The sequence below is a fragment of the Apus apus genome, chromosome 17, assembly GCF_020740795.1.
Source record: "Apus apus isolate bApuApu2 chromosome 17, bApuApu2.pri.cur, whole genome shotgun sequence".
In the NCBI taxonomy this organism is placed as follows: domain Eukaryota; kingdom Metazoa; phylum Chordata; class Aves; order Apodiformes; family Apodidae; genus Apus; species Apus apus.
Genome location: NC_067298.1, coordinates 6,606,413 through 6,626,244, shown reverse-complemented (window position 1 = coordinate 6,626,244; position 19,832 = coordinate 6,606,413). Strand labels below are relative to the sequence as shown.

The 19,832-nt window shown below is 40.6% G+C and overlaps 1 protein-coding gene across 2 annotated transcripts in view; it reads right to left on the bottom strand.

Annotated features, from left to right (window-relative positions):
- ABCC3 (ATP binding cassette subfamily C member 3) overlaps window positions 1-19,832 on the bottom strand; it is a 48,665-nt gene that overhangs the window by 15,839 nt on the left and 12,994 nt on the right. For both annotated transcript variants that reach the window (XM_051635044.1, XM_051635045.1), the window contains exons 2-14: window positions 18,289-18,465; window positions 17,310-17,435; window positions 16,289-16,426; window positions 14,443-14,568; window positions 13,660-13,721; window positions 12,374-12,505; window positions 8,203-8,421; window positions 5,509-5,686; window positions 4,799-4,960; window positions 3,509-3,601; window positions 1,970-2,173; window positions 606-752; window positions 118-205 (exon numbers count right to left, since the gene is read on the bottom strand). In XM_051635044.1, the coding sequence (XP_051491004.1) occupies window positions 118-205; window positions 606-752; window positions 1,970-2,173; window positions 3,509-3,601; window positions 4,799-4,960; window positions 5,509-5,686; window positions 8,203-8,421; window positions 12,374-12,505; window positions 13,660-13,721; window positions 14,443-14,568; window positions 16,289-16,426; window positions 17,310-17,435; window positions 18,289-18,465 (1,852 nt within the window). The remainder of the gene's footprint in view (window positions 1-117; window positions 206-605; window positions 753-1,969; window positions 2,174-3,508; window positions 3,602-4,798; window positions 4,961-5,508; window positions 5,687-8,202; window positions 8,422-12,373; window positions 12,506-13,659; window positions 13,722-14,442; window positions 14,569-16,288; window positions 16,427-17,309; window positions 17,436-18,288; window positions 18,466-19,832) is intronic.

Genomic DNA, 19,832 nt, shown 5'->3' with positions numbered 1-19,832 from the left:
TAAATACATATTATTATATTTTTGCTTTGTTTGTTTGTTTCACAACTCAGCTAGTCCAAAATAAATAAAAGATGTTTGTTGTGTTAGCACAGTTTAGAAAAATACTGATGTCTTTACCTGGTGCAATCACTTTTGTTTCCACACAATTTGGATCAAGTTCATCATGACTCAGGAACTGCTGAATTCTCTTTAGGGAAACACTTGTCTAAGAAAAGAGCATGGCATTATTTTATCATTCTTTTAATGGGGGCTTAATGCTCTTACTACTGAAAAAGAAAGCATGCAGAATGGCTGAAACTTTCACTCCATAGGCTTCCTGAGCAGTGACTCATTCACTCCCTGCAATCACTCTGATGCTGAAACTCAAGCTTTTAACTGTGAAAATTCTTAGACCAACCTGAGTTCATCTGAGTGAAGCAGAATTCACACAGGCAAGCTTGCTCAGATGATGTCAGGCTTTCCAACACAAGCCAGCAGTAGAGAAAGGATATTAAGACAGAAAACCAGCTAACAGGCAGAGATGCAAGGGATCTCTGCATTCCAGAAACCAGCAACATCTGGGGTTCTTTTTGTTCAAAACAAGCAATGCACCAGACCCTCCTTACCTGCACAATGTTGCTAATGACTTGTGGAAGCATACTGAGGGGAAACCTTAAGATATTAAACAAGGAGAGGGAGACAAAAGCCTTTTCTGCATCCAGGATATTCTTCTCACCCACAGAGACATACACAGAAAATGTCGTCAGTGCTACCTGAAAGCCAGAGAGTGAGTTTACTGCAAGACCTAAGACATATTTTGACATTTTAAAAAGCAGTCAAGCCTGATGGGCATCTTTGAAATAAAAGTATCGAGAACAAAATGGGGCAAGTTCTCCGTTTCTGACCTTTTCAACATGCTTTAAGAATGACAAGTTATATGAACAAGTTGTTACAAAAAAGGGCACGCAGAGTAAAATAACTTTCGGATGACTAACAGCTACATGGAGTTGAACTAGGAGATTCAAGGGGAGAAATGCACAAGTCTGGTAAATAAAAATGAGAAGTGATTATCTGGCTGTGGTTTGGCTGCATTTCCAACTCCACCCAACCAAACTTTCCCATTGTAAACTGCAGGCTAAGAAAACTATTGGATCAGGGAGTAAAATCCAAGTTATTTGCTGGTTCCCAGTATGACAGGGACCATCCACTGTGGAGGGAGCATCCTACGCAGTAAATTAATGGTGAGCAGGAATGGAAATGTGTATGTAAGGAAGTCCATTAACTTCAAGGAAACATGAAAGAGGCAGGAGTTAATTAGGAATATTTCTGCAGGGCTGGGCCTTTGGTCTTGAGGACAGCTGGGTAGCAATAGCTTTGACAAAGCGCTTCCATGAATGTTTTTATTCACCAAAAGCAAAACCCTTTCTGCAAAAGGGATCACAGTGCAATGAAGCAGAAAACAGAGGAAAGGAGAAAATTGAGGGAAAAGCATTTCAGATTTGACAATGTATCAATTGGGCTTTATTTTTTTACATTAAATCAGCCTCTCTTTTTTAGGATGCACTAATTTAACACCTCCCTCTCCCACTCAAACCAGCAGAGCACTGTAGCACGAAAGGCAGAAATAAGAGATAAGACAGACATTGGCCTAACTGAGTCAATTACATTTTTTTTTCCCTGCTATTCACAAATGTCTCAGAGGTTTCAAATTCTAGTTTCAATTTGTTATGGGAAGTACTTTGAAGTGGTTGGAAATTCTCCTGAGACAGCTATTCTCAGCTTCCACTGGCAGACTTTATCAAGAAACACTTTAATACCGATTAAGAAAAATGCTCTAGAGAAGAGGGAACTTTGCTTCAAAGCATGTGAATAGGCTTTTTGAAAGTATTTACATTTTAGTCCTTATGTACATTTAACAAGCAGAAAGCCTCAGACTTGTCCTTCAAGGCTGTACTTGTAAAGCTTAGAAATTAAGGTAAATTCAATTTACCAGGAATGGTGCGCTGACCCACGCAAAGTTGGACAAAGAATTGAGGTAGGCAGATTTTTTCAAGACTCGCAGCTCATTCTTCCTTATCTCCAACACTTTTTCTGAAAAGGATGGTTCCCAAGCATACAGCTTCAGCACCTTGATGCCACCCAGAATCTCATTCATTAATTTAATGCGGGAGTCTTTATAGCGCATTTGTTCCACCTGGGTTAGGAGCAAACACACGAGACGGTGTCACAGGAATGACTAGAAGAGAGCCTGTTGTCTCACAGCTTTGAGGGCCCTTCAGCTATTTCTAAAGATGCAAAATTAATAATTAAAGCAAGCCAGGCTGTCCCCAGTTAGCTTACTGTGCAAGTGTGTACCTCCAAAGAAACCAGAAACCAAAGAAAATGGCTGAAAAGCAGAAAGTAAATCTTTCCACTCATCTTCACTGTTAGGGGTTACATTTTCAAGATCACCTTAAAAAAAGATTGAGGCACTTGACAAAAATAAAATTCCACTTCTTCCTTGGTTTTCTTCAGATATTTTCCTGATATGCATAGTTGTACTTCTTAGGGCATCCCTTGAAAATTGTGGTTACTCCTTGTTTATTTCCTCCCCCGTATGTTAGAATACAGGGCTTCATTTAGGTACTTTTAAAAAGTTTTTTTTTTTTTAAATAAAAAACAAATCCCTGCTCATCTGTAGACACAAAATGAAAAACTGCTTTCACATACACACAGACACAGCAAGTTGTGCAGCTCAGAGCATGCTATAATGGGCAAAGGAGAAAAGGAATGTTAATACTAACATGTCAGAATCCAAGAGATTTAATGGGAAGCCTGGATGTCTCTTTAAGGCTCACAGCAATACCACTTTGTTACTAAGGCTGTGCTCAAATGTCATCATTTATATTTGCTTTCCAGCTCTTGCATTTTTTACTTCAACAGCTTGATTATTTTTTTTTTATTTTTTCCAAAGAGCCACTGATAGGTTGCACAGCACAAGCCACGTATTAGATTTTTCTAGCACAAAGCCAGAGGGCACTATTATATTGGTTTTTTCAGCCTTCCTTGACTAGACACAACTAAGACTACAAAGAGAGGAATAAAGCATCCTTTTAGATAATTCAAATTTAGGCCAGCTCAGTAGCAGTGAAAGTCAACACTGGCTATTAGCATAAAAAGAAGCTGCCAGGTTTCAGTTCCCATCTCTGATGTTGCTTCAAGTACAGTGTTTATTTTATCCCTTCCCTAGGAACTCCTAGAAGAAGCTACCAAGTGAAGGGATATGGAGGCAAAGAAACTTCTTGTTAATCCCAGAAGCTGCTCCAGGGCTACAAGAGCAACTGACTCAATGCCACACCTTTCCCGTAAATAACAATTCAATTTGCTATGGAAAAACTATCTGAGAGGATACAGTTATTAAAAGTATCAGTACAATCTTACTCATAAGTAAATCAGTACATTAATGGCCAAGACAACCACTGATGCCTTCATTTCTCACACTGCACAACTGCCAATTCAGATAATGTCACTTTCTCTGCTAGTACCTTACCTGGAATGCTCTGGTTTTCATGGCTATTGCAGAGTTAAATGGGATAAGTAAAACCATCACAGCAACTCCTGCCAGCACAGAAGGCCCTAAAGTCTTGATTGAAAGAAAAAAAAAGGTAAGTTGTTGTACTAAAGTGCTGCTGTTCCCTATGGTGAGCACTAAAACAACAGCAGGCTATAGAAACAGAAAGGAATGTTCTACATAGGTATGTTGAACTCCTCCCAGTGAAGTGCCCTGATTCCACAGAACAACTATGAGGAGGAGACAGAAAAGTATGACATCATCCACCTGGAATTATTATTAGGCTAGGATTGGTGATAAATCAAGAATGCTTCTTGATTTACCTCTTAGGTGGTTCCCAGTGGGACAGGAAATTAACTTTGAACTAATGCAAACACAGAGCTATTGAGTGCATGTAGAAAGGGAATTTTCTCACTGACTTCTCTCTGACCTATGAAACTAATTTCTGAATTAAGCCAGTACCTTGAATGTTTGTAAAAGCACACAAACTGCTAGCTACCATAGTTCAGCTTACCAGTGGAGCGGTAAATCATAAAGCTGCTGCAACTTAGTAGCTTTCAAGTCTAAATCAGTATGGTTATACTAGTGCTACTGGTTTATGCAGTAAAACAAATTAATTGCATAGAAACATTTTAAGGATAAAGCCAGGGCTCAAACTGAACCTGAAATAAACCAGAAAGAACTTCACTGTATCAAAAGCAAAGTTATAGTTATTCCAGGTCAGATTTGTTCCATGTTGACTTGCACAAAATTTTTTGGTATGGAATGATAGAATCTTTATACATGGCTGACATTTTCTGTGTCCAGGGGTTTGGGTTTTTTTTGGTTGGTTTTGTTTGGTTGGTTTTGTTTGTTGTGGGTTTTTTGTGTGTTTTTTGTTTTGTTTTGTTTGTTGTGTTGTTGTTGTTGTTTTGTTTTGTTTTTGTTTTGTTTAGTTTTTAAATCATTTCCCTCAAGCTCTCAATTGTATCAACTACTGGGAACACTCTAGTGAGTCCCTGACTGACCCTATCAAAGCATGGTAGGGACAGAGGAGACATAAAGGCTATCTTTTGCTTCAAATGCCTTATCTTACCTACCAGCTGAACAAAACAATTAAGAGACTAATTGATCATGTACACCAGTACAAGCTATTTAACTACAAGGCAGAACAGTATGTTTCTAAAAAAGCAGTGGTGGGTCAATTACAAAAAAACAACAAAACCAAAAAAACAGCTTGTACATCATCTAGATGAATGCTGGGGGAAAAAAAGTGACAATGGGCTGTACCTGCCAGAGGAAATACAAAGCTAGAAGTATCTGGAGTGGTGCAGACCACAACATGTTCAGGAAAGTCATCAGGTCCATAAAACGTTGGGCATCCACTGACATCAGGTTGACAATTTCTCCAACAGTAGATGAGCGCTTTGCTGAGTTTGTGATGACTAAGGACTGAGAAAGAAGAGAATCAGTGGATTCACAATCCTAATACATATGGAAATGCTCAAAGAAGAAACCCTCAAGTGTTACGAAAACAAGAGACTCCCCAAGAACGTGCCTCTCCAACAAGAATAAAATGATTCACACGTATATCAATTCCTAATCTCCAAAGAACAAGACTACATGAAATGGCTTGCTTGTGAGCACCTCTATCTCAAGTAATACGTAGCGTTCTGAAGAAAATCTAATTGCATCTAATCAACTCATAGCACAAACTCACTATCCTCTTGGATCCCTTTTCCAGCTATTTAAAATGAATCAATATTTGCCTGTGATATGTCTGGTATCCTACCACTACACCCACATTGAGTTGCTGATTGCTAGAAAATTCTGTCAAGTATGCTAGAGGTGCTCCTAAAAACCCACCAAATAAACCATATTTTATATTCTAGGAGGCTGCTCTTCTCCAAGATGCCTGCTCTTCCCTGAGTATTTGAGAACTAAGACTACTCCTTGGCTGTACACTGGTGTTCCAGCCCATTAAACACTTCCAGTCTTACCTTCCGATATATCAGACCAGTGATCCCAGTTCTCAGCCTCATCCCAGTAACAAAGCAGTACTGGAAATGCTGGTGAAGTACAAGCGTCTGCAGCACAGCACAGATAAACATCAAAGCCGCAATCAAAAACCCCCACCAGGCTGGGGCATCTTTGTTCTTAATGAAGCTGATTAATACACTGTTTTTCAGAAGATTAGGGAAGGAAAAGGAAAAAAGAAACAAATAAAAAAAACATGCAGCAAGTTTAATGGGATATAACACAGCTCCTCGCAGCTCTGGCATCCTGCCACATCCTCTCTCTAACCACAAAAAGTAAACAGCTCTCCAGGATGCAAGTTGAGTTACGATTTCAATCAGACAACACTGCAAAGATACAACAGCAAAAACGTGGGCTTTGCCAGAGAGAAAGTCCATTTGCAAATAAGCCTGGAGAAAATGAAATACGACGAGAAACTCTCGGTTTCCCCCCGAGATCCAGCAGTTAAACACATGGCTCAGTGTCTGAGCTCTGCTAGGCAGCCCCCCAGGGCAAGAGGTGAATGACAGGACACTGGAGGACAGTGTGGTAAAGCAGGAGAAACCAGCTTCTTACCCAAATCCTTTTCAAGCAGCCCGAGTGCTTCTGCCTGGGGTGTTTTCCCACCAAAAAAAAAAAAGCTAAATTAAAAGACATCCTCCTGGATGGATGCATAAAGAGTTCTTTACTCCTATGGATACAAATTGGAGCATAGGAGGTTTAAGGTGAATATCAGAAAAAATTTTTTTACTGTGAGAGTGACAGAGCACTGGAACAGGCTGCCCAGGGAGGTTGTGGAGTCTCCTTCTCTGGAGACATTCAAAACCCGCCTGGACGCCTTCCTGTGTGATGTGCTCTAGGTGACCCTGCTCTGGCAGGGGGGTTGGACTAGATGATCTTTCGAGGTCCCTTCCAACCCCTATGATTCTATGATTCCTACTTTTTTTTTGGTAAAATGGTAGTAATATTAAAGTGGCTATATCATCTTTTATGAATAAGCCATTTCTTACTACAAGATCTGCACCCTGTTATACAGCAAACAAGCAGAACAATATGTGGCAATGTCCAGCATTCCCAAAAATCACATTTGTGATTTCAGCCTGCTGACCAGATTACTGAATTGTCAAAATATGGGAGGAACAGAGGTTTGATTCCATGGTTCAAATAACCAGCAGGGGAGAAATACACCTGCAAACTACGAATCAAGCCCCAAAGCCTAGCATTAGAAGCATGAGGTTGCTGCATCTTTCTTCTTCCAGTCCAGAGAGATCTTCCTTCATCACTGCACCAGTCCTTCATGCTGGAAGTGGACAGCTTCAGGAGCAATTCTTCCTCATAGCCCAGCATGGGATTCAGCAATCTTTTTAGAAACATAAAACTATCTTATGTGCAACCTGCCAGACAGCCATGGCCTCTTCATTTTCCCTTACCACCAGCAGTATATTTCCCAAGGCTGCAGGAATTTAGACTTGAGAAGAAATTCCCCATCACATGCCTTGAGATATCATTGACAACATACCCAGGAATTTATGCAAATCTAAGAAATTCCCAGAATATATTATACTTAATGTGTTCTCAGAAGGAAGCCAGCTGCCTCCTCTTCACTAGGGGCTCTGGAAGAAGACAGCCTGTAAGCTATTAAATGTCACCATACTGGGTTGGACTCTCTTTTTAGCAAATTTCTGGGTATGTCACAAACCACCCACAGAACAACATGATCTCAGAACACAGTTCTGGTGTTATTTTAAGAGCCACTCATTCAGGAGCTGGGCCCTCTCTTCGCCCCTTCCCCACATTCACTTGTGACCTTCACCCAAACTCCACTGCTCTCTCACACATTAACAAGACTGTGTTTTTCCAGTGGTGTGGAAATAAAAGACAATTGTTTGACAAAAATGTTGGTATTTTCACTGTTACTTCCTTCTTAGTTATTATCTGGTGAAATTCTCATTTTAATAATGACACTAACAGAGAAAAGAAATGTGGAAATCATGCACATTCCTTTATGGATCAGGCTGAGCAACTGGTCTCCCTGGAGACAGGAGGTATAGGTGTTTCTCATACAAGGAGAGTTTGAGGACAAACTACTTTTGTTAAGATCCCTCTCTCTTTTTTTTTTTTCTCTTTCTTCTTTAATAGAATCATAATTTTCTTTCACACAGAAATTTACTGCAACTGTACCTCACACTTTCTCATTGCTGTACACAACTAAGAACACATGAACACAGGACAGCAGCACAGGCAAAGCACCACAGACTTGAGCATCATGCTTCACTGATGTATCAAGTCACTCTACAGCTGAGGCTACCACCAACGTGTGGGTGTTGGATGCACAGAGACCAGCAAGCAGTGCTTTCCTTTGATTTCACAAATCATCCTTTAGGACTGGGGGGAAGTTGCTTTGGACTGCTGCATGGAGCAACAGGTAATTTGTAATTCAAAGCTGTCTATTGGTGATGGGTGATTCATGAATCTTGCATTTCAGTGAAGCTTGCCCAATTTACAGCTTGGTCCACAATAAAGAGCTCCTGTCTTAGGCCTTTCAGTGGGAAGGTGGGGGAGCATACACATGCAGCACTGTGAGGGAAACCAGCTATGCATTTCAAAAACAAATACTCCGTGCAAAGGCCAGCCTCCATGGGGATTGCACAGAGAAACTACTCACACAGCAAACCAACCTTAACAGCTGAGGGTTGACGAAAGAAAGTAGGTCTTGTATCAGCTTGTAGAAGGAGCCAATTAAGAAGTATGGCCCAAAAGTCCTCATCAAAGCTTTGAGAAAGGAAGGTTTTCTAGTGCGCTTTTTGTCTCTGATCAGAACCTCTGCTTCCTCTGGACCATCACCAACATGATTCAGCACATGGTTAGATTTCTTCATATATGCCACATCTTCTTTCCTAGGGAATGAAACAAGCAGTTGGAGACAAATGACAATGAGGAAGTGAGTGCCCTGTGTGTACAGCACTGCAGTAACATCTACAAGTCTGCTCCTTTCTTTGCTCCACTGCTGATCAACAGCAAGACTTCCAACAAACCCTGGACATGTCCAGGGACAGGCCACGCTTGTGTAATGAGTCTTGTTTTCTTCTCCTTTTAGGCAGTACTTATGAGGTGTCCTCCATGGATAGAAAATCAGTCACCACGGAATAAGCACGTGGCCCGAAGGAGGAGGAGATGGTTTGGTTTCCTCTGGCAGAGGACAGAGTTGACTTTGAATCTCTAATTTCTTGTGAAGGGATCCTCTAGCAGTTGCTATTTACATACCACAAAAAGCACCCTCACCTAGTCCTTCCCAGACTGTGGTCGTTATTCAATTAGCAGCTGTACTGAACCTTCAGCCTTATCTGATCACACAGCTGCTTCCAGAGGAGGCTGAATCCTTCCCGGGAGACAGGCACCCAATCACAGGCCAAGCTAAGAGAGGAAGCAGGGACAGCCCCTTCAAAATAGACAGTTTTGCATTCCTGGAAATCTGAAAGAGTACAAACCACAGCACCTCCAAAGCTCAGCCATCTCTCAGATCTGAGCTGCAGTTGTTCAAGGTTCCTCAAGATAGAAACTTCCGGTTTAGGTGCCTAAATTTTACTTAACTTTTTCTCAATTTAAGCCCTGTTTGACTTTATCCCTTTCTTATATTGTGCCTCTCTTTCTCGAGCTGCAAAATAAGCCAACAAAAGCAATCTCTTCTGCAAAGCTCTTTGAGCCTGACTGATGAAAAATGGACCCAAGAGATCTGTGCTGCTCTCCAGGGCTCTAGGTGGGTTTTCTAGAAGTACCTCTGGGGCTTAGGTGCCTGACTTCTGTTGCCCATCAATAAAGAGGGGATGCCGTGGGAGATTACTTCCTCCATGAATTGCTCTCAAAGAGCAGCCCAGTAGTTTTTCTGCCAGCAAATAATGAATTGCTGTTGTTTCTTGGGGGCTATGGGACCTAGAGAACAATTTCCTGAATGCCAGCGAGGAAGGTTAAGTCCAGGTGGAGCAGGGAGAAGGAAATTAGTCTGGGGCACATAAGCCTTATAAGAAGGGACAGATGGAAGAGAGACTCTAGAAACAGTGAAGACTTATAGGAAGGGATTTGATAAATAACTTGTAAGTACTACCAAGTGAGGTTGGATTTATGATTCTTCATGAAGAGTGTGCAGATTTTTTGGCTGCAGAGTCAAATAATTCCAACAGCCTGTAAGCATTCAAAATGATCACTGTGGCTAACAGTTCACAGGTAGAAACTTGTTCACATCCTTTCAAACAAAGGCATGTGCAAATCCCAATTTCTTTGCAGGGGGAGAACCCAAACCAGACAACTTTTTTCACCCCAGACAAGAACAGTGTTGTCTTTGTCCTTCCAGATCAAACCTGGAGAGTTTATGAGCAAAGCCTGGCAACCAGGCTGTTAAACTCATTGAGGGATTTGACAAAACAAGACTATCTGTCCCTGGTTTTGTGCTGTTAAAAATGTTCATTACAGTGAGCTAACAGCAGTGCAATAGTTCTCCCATGGCAAAAAAATCCCAAAGGGAGAAAATACACCTCTAGTATTTACTGTGGGTAGTAGGTGAGGTCAGGTTTTCAGCATTGTGTGGGACTGCTCACACCCAGCTTGTTATGAAAGCAAAAGACATGTGTCTGGTTTCTATTATTTATAGCAGGGCGGATAGTAGATGCTGATTATCTCATGGGAAAATACACAGCTTTCTCAATGGCAATGACAAGGCCCTGCATCTTCCATGAGTCTTCATAAGCATAAAATCAGAGGTTAACTAAAAACGAGGCAAAACAGCCAGCTCCCTCTCCATCCAGCACAGCTCTAACTTTCTCAGAAGCAACTGCACTTATCAGTAAATTCAAAGAGTAGAGACTTCAGCCATATATGCAGACAGAGCAAAAGCAAAGGAAAATACTCTTTGCATGCTTCATTATCTGTAATAACAACTAAAAATCCACACTGATCCCTCTTGTAACTCATTAGTAGCAAATGATTAGCAATTATTTAACAGTAATTCACAAGATAGCTGTGAAGCAAAACATAAAAAAGGTTTTGTAGGTTTAGGAACAATAGAAATGTGATTCTGTGATAATCATTACCACAAAAAGAAGTTTAAAGCTTTAGCTATGCCAGGGCTGCAACTGATTAAGTTTTTAAAAACAAATTACTACTGTATGTACACTGCAAATATTTTCCTTGACACTTCCAACACTTGTACAACTTGACACAGCACTTTTAATGTCATAAAAGCTTGCTCAGAGCTGATTTAATGAGAAAAGTTTAAAAATATTTAAAATAGCTCCCAAGTCAACTACCAAACTACCACTAATGTTATTTCACATGAACTAATTGAGAATGCCTACTTATAATTGAAGAATAAAGCACAGCCATGAAGCTTTTAGAGTTATGTGAAACCCAGCAACCTGGAGTACAGTGCTTTGCTTTGTTTTTGCTCTTTTCCCCACCTTAGAATCATTAATACAGTCGCCACAAAATTTTACCTGACCTAAATACAAGCCAGTATTTATGGTTAAATTCCTTGCCAGCTGGCCCCAGTTTGTATGAATAATTTCCAAAAGGTAATGAATCTCATGACAAAACTCCAGGCATGGTTTCTGGCTTCCTAGCAAAAGTTTTCCTGGACCCTAGGCACTTCTGCACAATGGCTGTGCTCTTATTACTTAAAAGCCTGGGAAAGTAAGATTTATGTCTGTGCAAGAAGACCAGAACCCAGACAATGTGTTTTATTCCACACCATAAAAATAGAGACACTAAGAAAACAAAACAAAACCCCAACAAAGTAAAACCACAACACATATGCAACACAGAGCACTAGTGGACAAGCTGCTGGTGGTGTTAGTGCTGGAAACCTCTCAAATTTTAGCTGTGAAGTGGAACTCTCCACCTCGTATTTAGCCTTGCCAAGACCTTACAGCTCTCTCCTAATATTATCACATAATAGGGTCTTTCCAATTTGGCAAGGATATGCACAGAAGAGATCAGAGAAAAGCCTCCACATGGAGAAGAAATCTCCACAATGAAAGGAAGTGGAAGAGCAGGCCTCCTCCTTACTGACATTTTTCAATTAAAACACATTATTATCACATCTATTTGTTTGGAAACATTTTGGACACTAACCACTGGGAGAAGGAAATACAGTTGCACAATAGATAGTGCCTTCAGATTAGATTAGGATAGCAAATGCAATAAAAAGGATATCCTCTCCAGCATGGATGTAACTATATGCAAGTTCCAACCTGCATCCCATTTCCATCAGAGACTAAGAATTTTGCTGCTAACTTTCTAGGCGACAGGAGTAGGGTCTCAGCTCTTAAAGTGGGATATCTCTTCCCCTCCTGCCTTTCACATGTTTTGAGTTTCATCCCTTTACTGATAGGAAGTGAAGTTGTTCACTGCTAAGAGCCTTCAGGCTAAAAATAGTGTCAGGCCAAAAAACTCATGATGGTGATGATAAGGAATTCCTTTTGGCTTGTGGTGCCTTGAAGTTGTGCTCTAACATGCCTAGGAGGGATGCTGGTAGGGGGTTAGACATCTACCAGCTCAGTCCCCTCTCCTCACACACTGTCAGCCCTTCTCCACATGGCAAATGGCACCACCTGCCCAGGTAGATTTTAAGCAGCTAGTTAAAATGTGTGTTGGTGGTACACAAGCCCCAGAGGTCTCCTGCTTGTCTCTGCCTAGACTCATTAAAACAAGCAAATTTGACTGTTAATATGAATGAAGAACAGACAGGCTGAAGAGGTGGATGCCAGTTTTACTTGGCTCATTTTCAGAGACGAGCAGCTTATTAGCGTTGAAATGACTCAGATCAATCTCTGTTTGCAGACTTGTTTGTACACTTACTGTTTGCTCTCTGCTTTTTCTTTGTCCCACTCTTTGCTGAGGTGTTGCACAATAACTTTTGAAGTATCATCTTCATTCAGTGACCACAAATCTTTATCTTCGAGGGGCTTTTTGTACCCAAGAATTGCCAGGCTGTACATATGGAGAAAAACAGTCCATTTCAGTTTAGCTAATAGTACTTAAAGCATTGCTAGTAACTCTGGGACTATTAAGCTAACAAAAGCAAGAAGATACAAGAAAGAGTGATAATTATACCTCCATCTCCCTTTGTTCCTTACATTGATGTTTGCAGTTAAGGAAAGGACATTATGTAGTTTTGAGTACATGTATTTTATTGAAAACATCAGCTTAGGAAAAAAAAAGGGGGGGGGGAAACAATAAAAAACCAACTGTCAGAAGCATTTGAGTGAAACTGTGGTGTTAAATGAAAACAGAAAAGCTTTACAAGTGAACTATCTGGAATAACTGTCAGAGGTGAACAAAATGCAAAAGTAAAGTTCACGTAAATTAAAGGAAAATCAGATTTCTCTGAAAACTACAGTTCCTCAACTCCAAGAGGAATTTTGTCAAGGGATACAAACATCTAGTGGCCAAGAATGCCTATGGGGAAGCTGAACATTCACTTTCCTTTCACTGAAAGGAACTTCACAGAGCTATTGCAAGGACAGTGAATTCACAGGAGTGGAAGAATGAAGATTTCAACACCCTCAACTACTATGGAAAAAATGGGTCCTAACATGACCTCTGACAGCTGTTCCACCTCTATACCATGGGGTAGTAGTAAGCCTAATTTCAAATTTGCAGCTTTAACACACTTGCCTTCTGACAGCACTATCGGGGTAACCATTTGTGTATATATAACCAAGTTTCATTTCCCTTTTGCACAGAAAATGTCTTTATAAAAAAAATCATTCAGCCATGAATCTCAACAGGAAACTAAATGCATCCTCAGCTGGGTGAAAGGTTGCCACAATTAATCTTGTGGAACAGAGTCTTACATCTTGGTTAAGGTTATACTCCAGCATGCAGTAAGCACAACCAGGCTGTATATGCCCTACCAGTCGTGCCACAGTCGCTGCCACTCTTGAGAGAAGTTTGGACAGTAGGAGCACTCTGAAAGCTGTTTCTAAAAAGGCAAAGTGCTGACACCACTGTGGATGACAGAGCATCCAACGTCAACTACTTACAGAGGCAAAAAATCCCTGCTTTGCTAACTCGGTACAACACACATCACCAGCAGAGTTTGGGGCTGTCAGCTGTTCAACAGCTTGAAAAGAGAAGCTCACCTTGTAAACCACCAAAATGTCAATCTTGACAGGAAGCCTGAAGTTAATTCTGGACATGGATTCTATAGTAAAATTATGGGGGAGATAAAAACAAACTAAATAAAACAGGACATTCACCGTTTCTGTAGTAAGACAGTCTATTTTGATCAGTCTTGGTATATTATATGGTATATTACATGTATGTACCTATATCATAAAATTGATTTCTTTCATTTCCCACGTGACACAGAACTCCCTTTATCTTTAAAAATTGCTTCGTATACTGCCCTTAAATCACACTTATATAAAGTGAAATGTCATTCTATAGTTTCTGAAATGTTCATTTTATGGAATGAACTCTACTTCTCTCTCAGCTTGGTTCAAACAGAAATCCAATTATAGAGACCATTTTATGAATTGGAGAAGAAATTTAACCTGTGACACCACTAAGATCTTCTGTTATTATTGTTTTTCCATATCTATTCTCAACAAATATAGAACTCATTTATTAAAACAATTCTTACAGACTTTAGCTAACTCTAAATGAATGTTAAGCAAGGAGACCACTACAAAACCCACTCTTGAAATAATTAATATTACACTTCATTGTTCATAAATGTAATTAAAGTGCAGTGAAGCAGCAAGTAGGAAAGCTGCTTTCAATACATAGCTCCAGTCTTTATTGGTGACACATATAATGGAAGGAGGCTTCAAACCCCAATATTACTCTCCATACCCCACGTTCCATAAGGGGATCATGATATAATTTGTCAAATGCAAATAAAGCAAACGAAAAATACTTACAGGATTTGCATTAACTGGGGAAAAAAATGGAGGCTTTTCCTTAAAACATGAAAGGATCAACTCGATGATTATTAAAGCAAAGTAGATGTAAAACGTTGTAAACCTGAACCTTTCATTTACATGGTCCTAGAGGGAAAGAGAGACACAGTGAATGATTGTTTCGTTGTACTTCCCAGCCTCCCAGCACACACACAGATGCACACACACTCTGTCACTCTCTGACTTTTTCACAGCTTATTTTGGCAATTCCTTTCTTCCTCTACCACTGAATACTGCAAAGTAGTTGCTAGCAGGAATTATCTTACAAAAGTATGCACGTACTCTGTAAAGTGCCTAAGAACACCCTTATTTCCAAGCTTTCCATTAAATTATGTCTAGTTCAAAGTGCTTATACATCTTCACTGCATGCAAACACCCTCTGGAATCAGGGCTACATGACATCCTTTAAGATCACTTCCAGAGGTTCTTGCAAGTCTTAAGCATAGGAATTGTCAACCCAGATCAGAGAACACCCATTTACTTTAGTAACTTGTCACTGACAAGCAGTGTTAAATAGTTTCAGAAGAAGCTGCAAAAAACACTATATTGCATAATGACAGTTCCATCTGCTCTAGAGATACTTCCTTTCTTACTCATACAAGACTCCAGTTGACTCCAAACTTCTTGCTGTGAGGGTATGTCCCTTACACAGCTCTTTCATACCCTCTTGTACTTGAGAATGTTCTCATTGTTTGCTTAAAATGCTTAAACCTTAAGTGCAAGAGAAAGAATATTTGGTCTTTGGCAGTAGCAAGCACAGGAGAAATGTTACCTGTGTCCCTTCTAAGGCTCTGCATCCATCATTTTAAGTTGACTAAGGTCAAACATTAATATTCCAATATTTCCACTTATTCACCACTGCTAAAGCTTTAAAGTTTACTTTAAGTGGTGTTTGAAAGGGTCTCACCAGGATTGCAGCTATTTTCTGAAGTTCTGCACAGATTGTCATTTAAGGTTTAAGTCCATCTCCACTGGAATATTTACAGCAGCCTGGGACAGCAAAATCCTTGCTAAAAGGATAAGACAAGGCTGCTAAGAGTTTCAAAAAAAGGCAGTACAAAAAGAAGAAATCACCAAAGGGAATCAACACTGACTTCACTGAGGAGAAGCAATCACCTTAATGTTTTTCAAATACTCTTTCACTCCTTGCCTTTGATGATCTAATCACTGAAGCAATCTACTTTGCCCTACTTAGTGAAATTTGTTTCTGTGACAAACATAACAACTTTCATACTGTGGGAGAAACTGCTATGTTTTCCAACAGGAATCATAACAGCCCAGTTTTCTTTTTTCCTCTCCCTTCAACTTTCTGTTCTCTATTTACAGCCACAGTTGGAGTCAAAATGCTGTCCTCAGCACATCAGGCCCTGACAAAAGCAAGCCTATGGGGCTGTATAATGTGGCCAAGCTGCCTAAGCAAAAAAAGAACATTGCATATTAAAATGTGTCATGTCCGATTACTACCCATCCCTATTTAGGCATGGCAGGGGAAAGGAGCTGCAAAAAGGAAAAGGGAAGGCAAAAAAAGAGTCTGTTCTGATGTAGGTTTGGTAGAGCCCTCACATGACTGTGAGGTTTCCAGCAGAGCCTTTGGCTAAGCAAAATTTGCTTTTTGACATGGCATGAGAAATCCCAGCTCCCTTCAAGTTACACAAATCTGAGTCAAGGCAAACGAACCAAACTTCTCTTTCTTGCTGGCAAAAGCTGGGCTCAGATCTGCCTCCAAAGCAGGTGATCCATTCCCTTCCCTGAACTGTTCAGGCTAAGGCTTCCTGCTCCCCCAGCACGAACACGACTGGCACGTTACCTGTGCTGCTGTGGCCATGATCTTGGAGCGGAAAGGTCCCACGGCACAGAGCACGGACAGAAACCAGAAGATAATGAGCACTCCAGAGGACTGAACCCCTCTCAGCCTTTCATACTGAATAAGCAACGTAGCTAACAGCTGTAAAAGACAACACAGGAACACATGAACACAATCCCACCTCACTGCTCCCCTTATTCCCAGCTATTACAGTCATCGCTGATGACAGGACCTCTCTGGAATAAGGCCCCAGCCTAACTTCACAGGGATCAATGGCAAAACCTCCTCTATCTAAGGAAAGCAGCTAATAACTTTATCAAGTAATTTTTTTTTTTTTTTTTTTTTTTTAGTGTTTTCAGAGCCTCATGTCTAAAATGCAATTTTTAAACCAAACTTTGCACCCAGGGCTAGGCACAATTAAATATTAGCTACAAACATTTTGAAGAAGTGCAAGAGCTGCCATTTCTCCAGTCCAGATGGACAATCACGACTTGTCTAGAAAACAAGATCTAAAAAAAAATAACCAACTAAGCAAGAAATAAAAAACTTAATTGGCAATTTTTACTGCTTCATTTTTCCATACAGCAGCCCCAAGCCTGTCTGTCATCCCAGGCAAAGCAAATTTGGTTTCTGTTTAATGGAGGAATATCCACCAGGTAAGAGAGACAGTTTCACAAAGTCCAATACAATACTGAACAATGCACATCTGTATCTCCCTGTCCAGGCAAAGTTATATCCAAATTCTCTCCACAAATGCATCACTAACCTGGAATAGTAGATGAAAGTAAGGTGGGAGACAGAACAATCTCTCCATTACAAAGATTTTAATTTCCATAGCTGCATTTACATGAGAGAGAGATCTGTAACTGCGGTGAGCAAAATTTGCTTCAGTAATACAAGTAGTAATAATTCAGTTAAAAGAGTACAGGATGAGGAAATAAATGCAAAGGAACTCATTTCCTCATTCATCTGTCTAAGAAAGAGTTATTCTTGTCAGTCACAATAAACAAAACCAGCTACAAACCACAGTGATGCCAACGATCAGTGGAGTTACAAAATAGACTGGTGGAGGCGTTCGGTTTTGCAGGAGCTCGTGGAAAGAGTAGAAGAGATCTGCCCAGCTCACACACCACAGCAGGACACCAAACAGCTGAAAGTAGTCAAACAGAAACAGCATTTGGTAAACTCTTCTGCAGGGGCAGTGAGAGGGCTGGCAAAACCATTACAATTCACCAATTCCCAGCCAGAAAAAGCTGTGGGAACAGAACAACACTGCTGTGATGATCAGCTGCTGCCAGGCTGATGGAACTGCCCCCCCGCACTCAGACCAAGGATCTTGTCTCAGCTGCTTTGTGAGGGGTCTGCAGACACAACCAGGAGAAAGACTACTGTGTTTTTTTCCCCCATACTATTCAGTTTTGATTGGAAGCAGAGGCAGCATCCAGATTAAAGGCAGGAATGCCCTGAAGCAGAAGCCTGGATTTTTTTCTCCAGGAATAATCCCAGTTCTCTCATGGCCTAGGGAAAGTGACCTGCTTGCTTTCCTTAGACCTAGCCATTTATAAACCAGAGGTGCTGTTGACACAAGCCATCTCATTAGCACAAGATGCAGATGAAGTCACATAGCTATTCAGTGGGTAGGGTGGCTTGCTTTCACAATGAGATTAAATTCTCACTAGACCTACCTAGAGGTCTTTGTTTTGCAGCTTTCAGTGGTTTAAAGCTTAAGTAAGGGTGAAGCAGCACAGTTTAGGCTCAACGAAGACATGAACTCTCTTCTGCAGAGCAATCAGCTCATCCCTCTACCAAGAAAGGTGGGCTCACACGATGGATTTCCTCACAGATGAGCTGTCCTTTGGTATCCTCTTTCTGAAATCTGTATATAAGCTGTTGTTTCCTACAAGCTAGTTCCCCCAAAAATCAGAGGGAATTTTGTTCAAGCCCTACTGCAGCACTTGCTTGGACACTGAACTAACAAGCTCAAAACTGCAAAGAGCTCTTACCGTCTTGAACCTGCTCAACACGGAGAGCACGATGTACCCTCTTTTGTTGCGCTTTAGGTAGAGAAGATAAAAGGGTAATGCACTCCATAGATAAATGCTAGGGATCCATGCTAGGATGGTGTTCTGGAAACACGGTGTCAGGTCTGGATTATCTGTGTGTATTGAAAGATTTGAATCCTGGAAAAAAGTAAAAAAAAAAAAAAAAAGAGACATTTATTAATAGAGGCAGAAGAGCTGCCGGCTGGAACATCTGCTTGAAGAAGTTGTATCCAAATTCTGCTGGAGTTAGCAAATGGCCTAAGTAAAAGCTTTCCAAAAATACCTATCACAACTACTTGTGGTTAATCTGCTACAGTAAAAGGGCTAAGTACAGTTCTAAATACTGAGTAAAACCTAGAAAGAGAGACTTCTGCCCTCCTGTATCTCAGAGTTGGACATACATTTTGTAGCAGACAAACCCCTTTTGCTTCTGTCCTCGCAGAGGCTTAGTTACAGGTGCTGACACCAGGCATTTCTCAAGCATTCTCAGCCTGGAGTGCAACTGCTAAACAAAGCCCTTGAGACAAAATCCTCTACTTCAGAACTCATCCAGCAAGAATGACCAGCACTGGAGATTTAGATCCACTGTATACTGACCTGGGAAACCCCCCTCCGTTTATGACTAACATTTTATCCTTCTTACTCAAATGCCTCTGACTCAAATTACTTCCCTATTCTAAACAAAGGTAAATGGAATGTATTGTCCATCAGGTAGGAATATGGATTTTTCTTGCAAACTTTGCAAGCAGTGCTTTCCATCTGTGACCTTGGGACACCACAATTCACATATGCAACTTGTACCTAAGGATCTGAATGCACCACGTGCATACACACAGTTACACAAGTTCAAACTAAAATAGAAATTCCACTACAGTTTAGGGGAACTTGGTTTTAATCAAACCTACTGGAAATTCACAACTTTTGTTTCACCACCTGATGTGTCATCTTAAATGTGGTAGATAAATATTTTATTGCAGGATATGTACAATTACTTTGTTTTATTATCATTAACAAGCAGATGATAAAACTAAGATATCTGTGGTTCAGATAGGTCTTATCTCTGAACTAGAATAATTTACTTGTACCTAATTATTTTTGGAAATGAGCTCTCAGCAGAAGTATGTTTCAGTTAAGGCAAGCCACTTGTCCCAGCCTCTTATAAATGAATGACTGACTAGTCTGAATATGAATTCTTCAAAAGTATTTCCAGCCCTGCTTTTGCTTAACACCACAAAAGAGATAAAATGCTGGAAGCAGTAGTTGATTTCAGGAGAACTGAAGAGCCAGAGTCTGCTGACAGTCTTTCAATCTCAGTGATGATCTGTCAGAAGGAACACACATCACTGCATCAATCCACGTGCACATGAAAGAGCTTCTAAGTATCATGAAACTACAAAGCCTTGGCAGGTTGCAGGATGGCCTGGCTGAACTGTGACAAGTTTGTCACTCAGTATGTCAGCTGTGGGACAAATGAAATCTCTGGCAGTGGTGAGGGGTGGCACAAA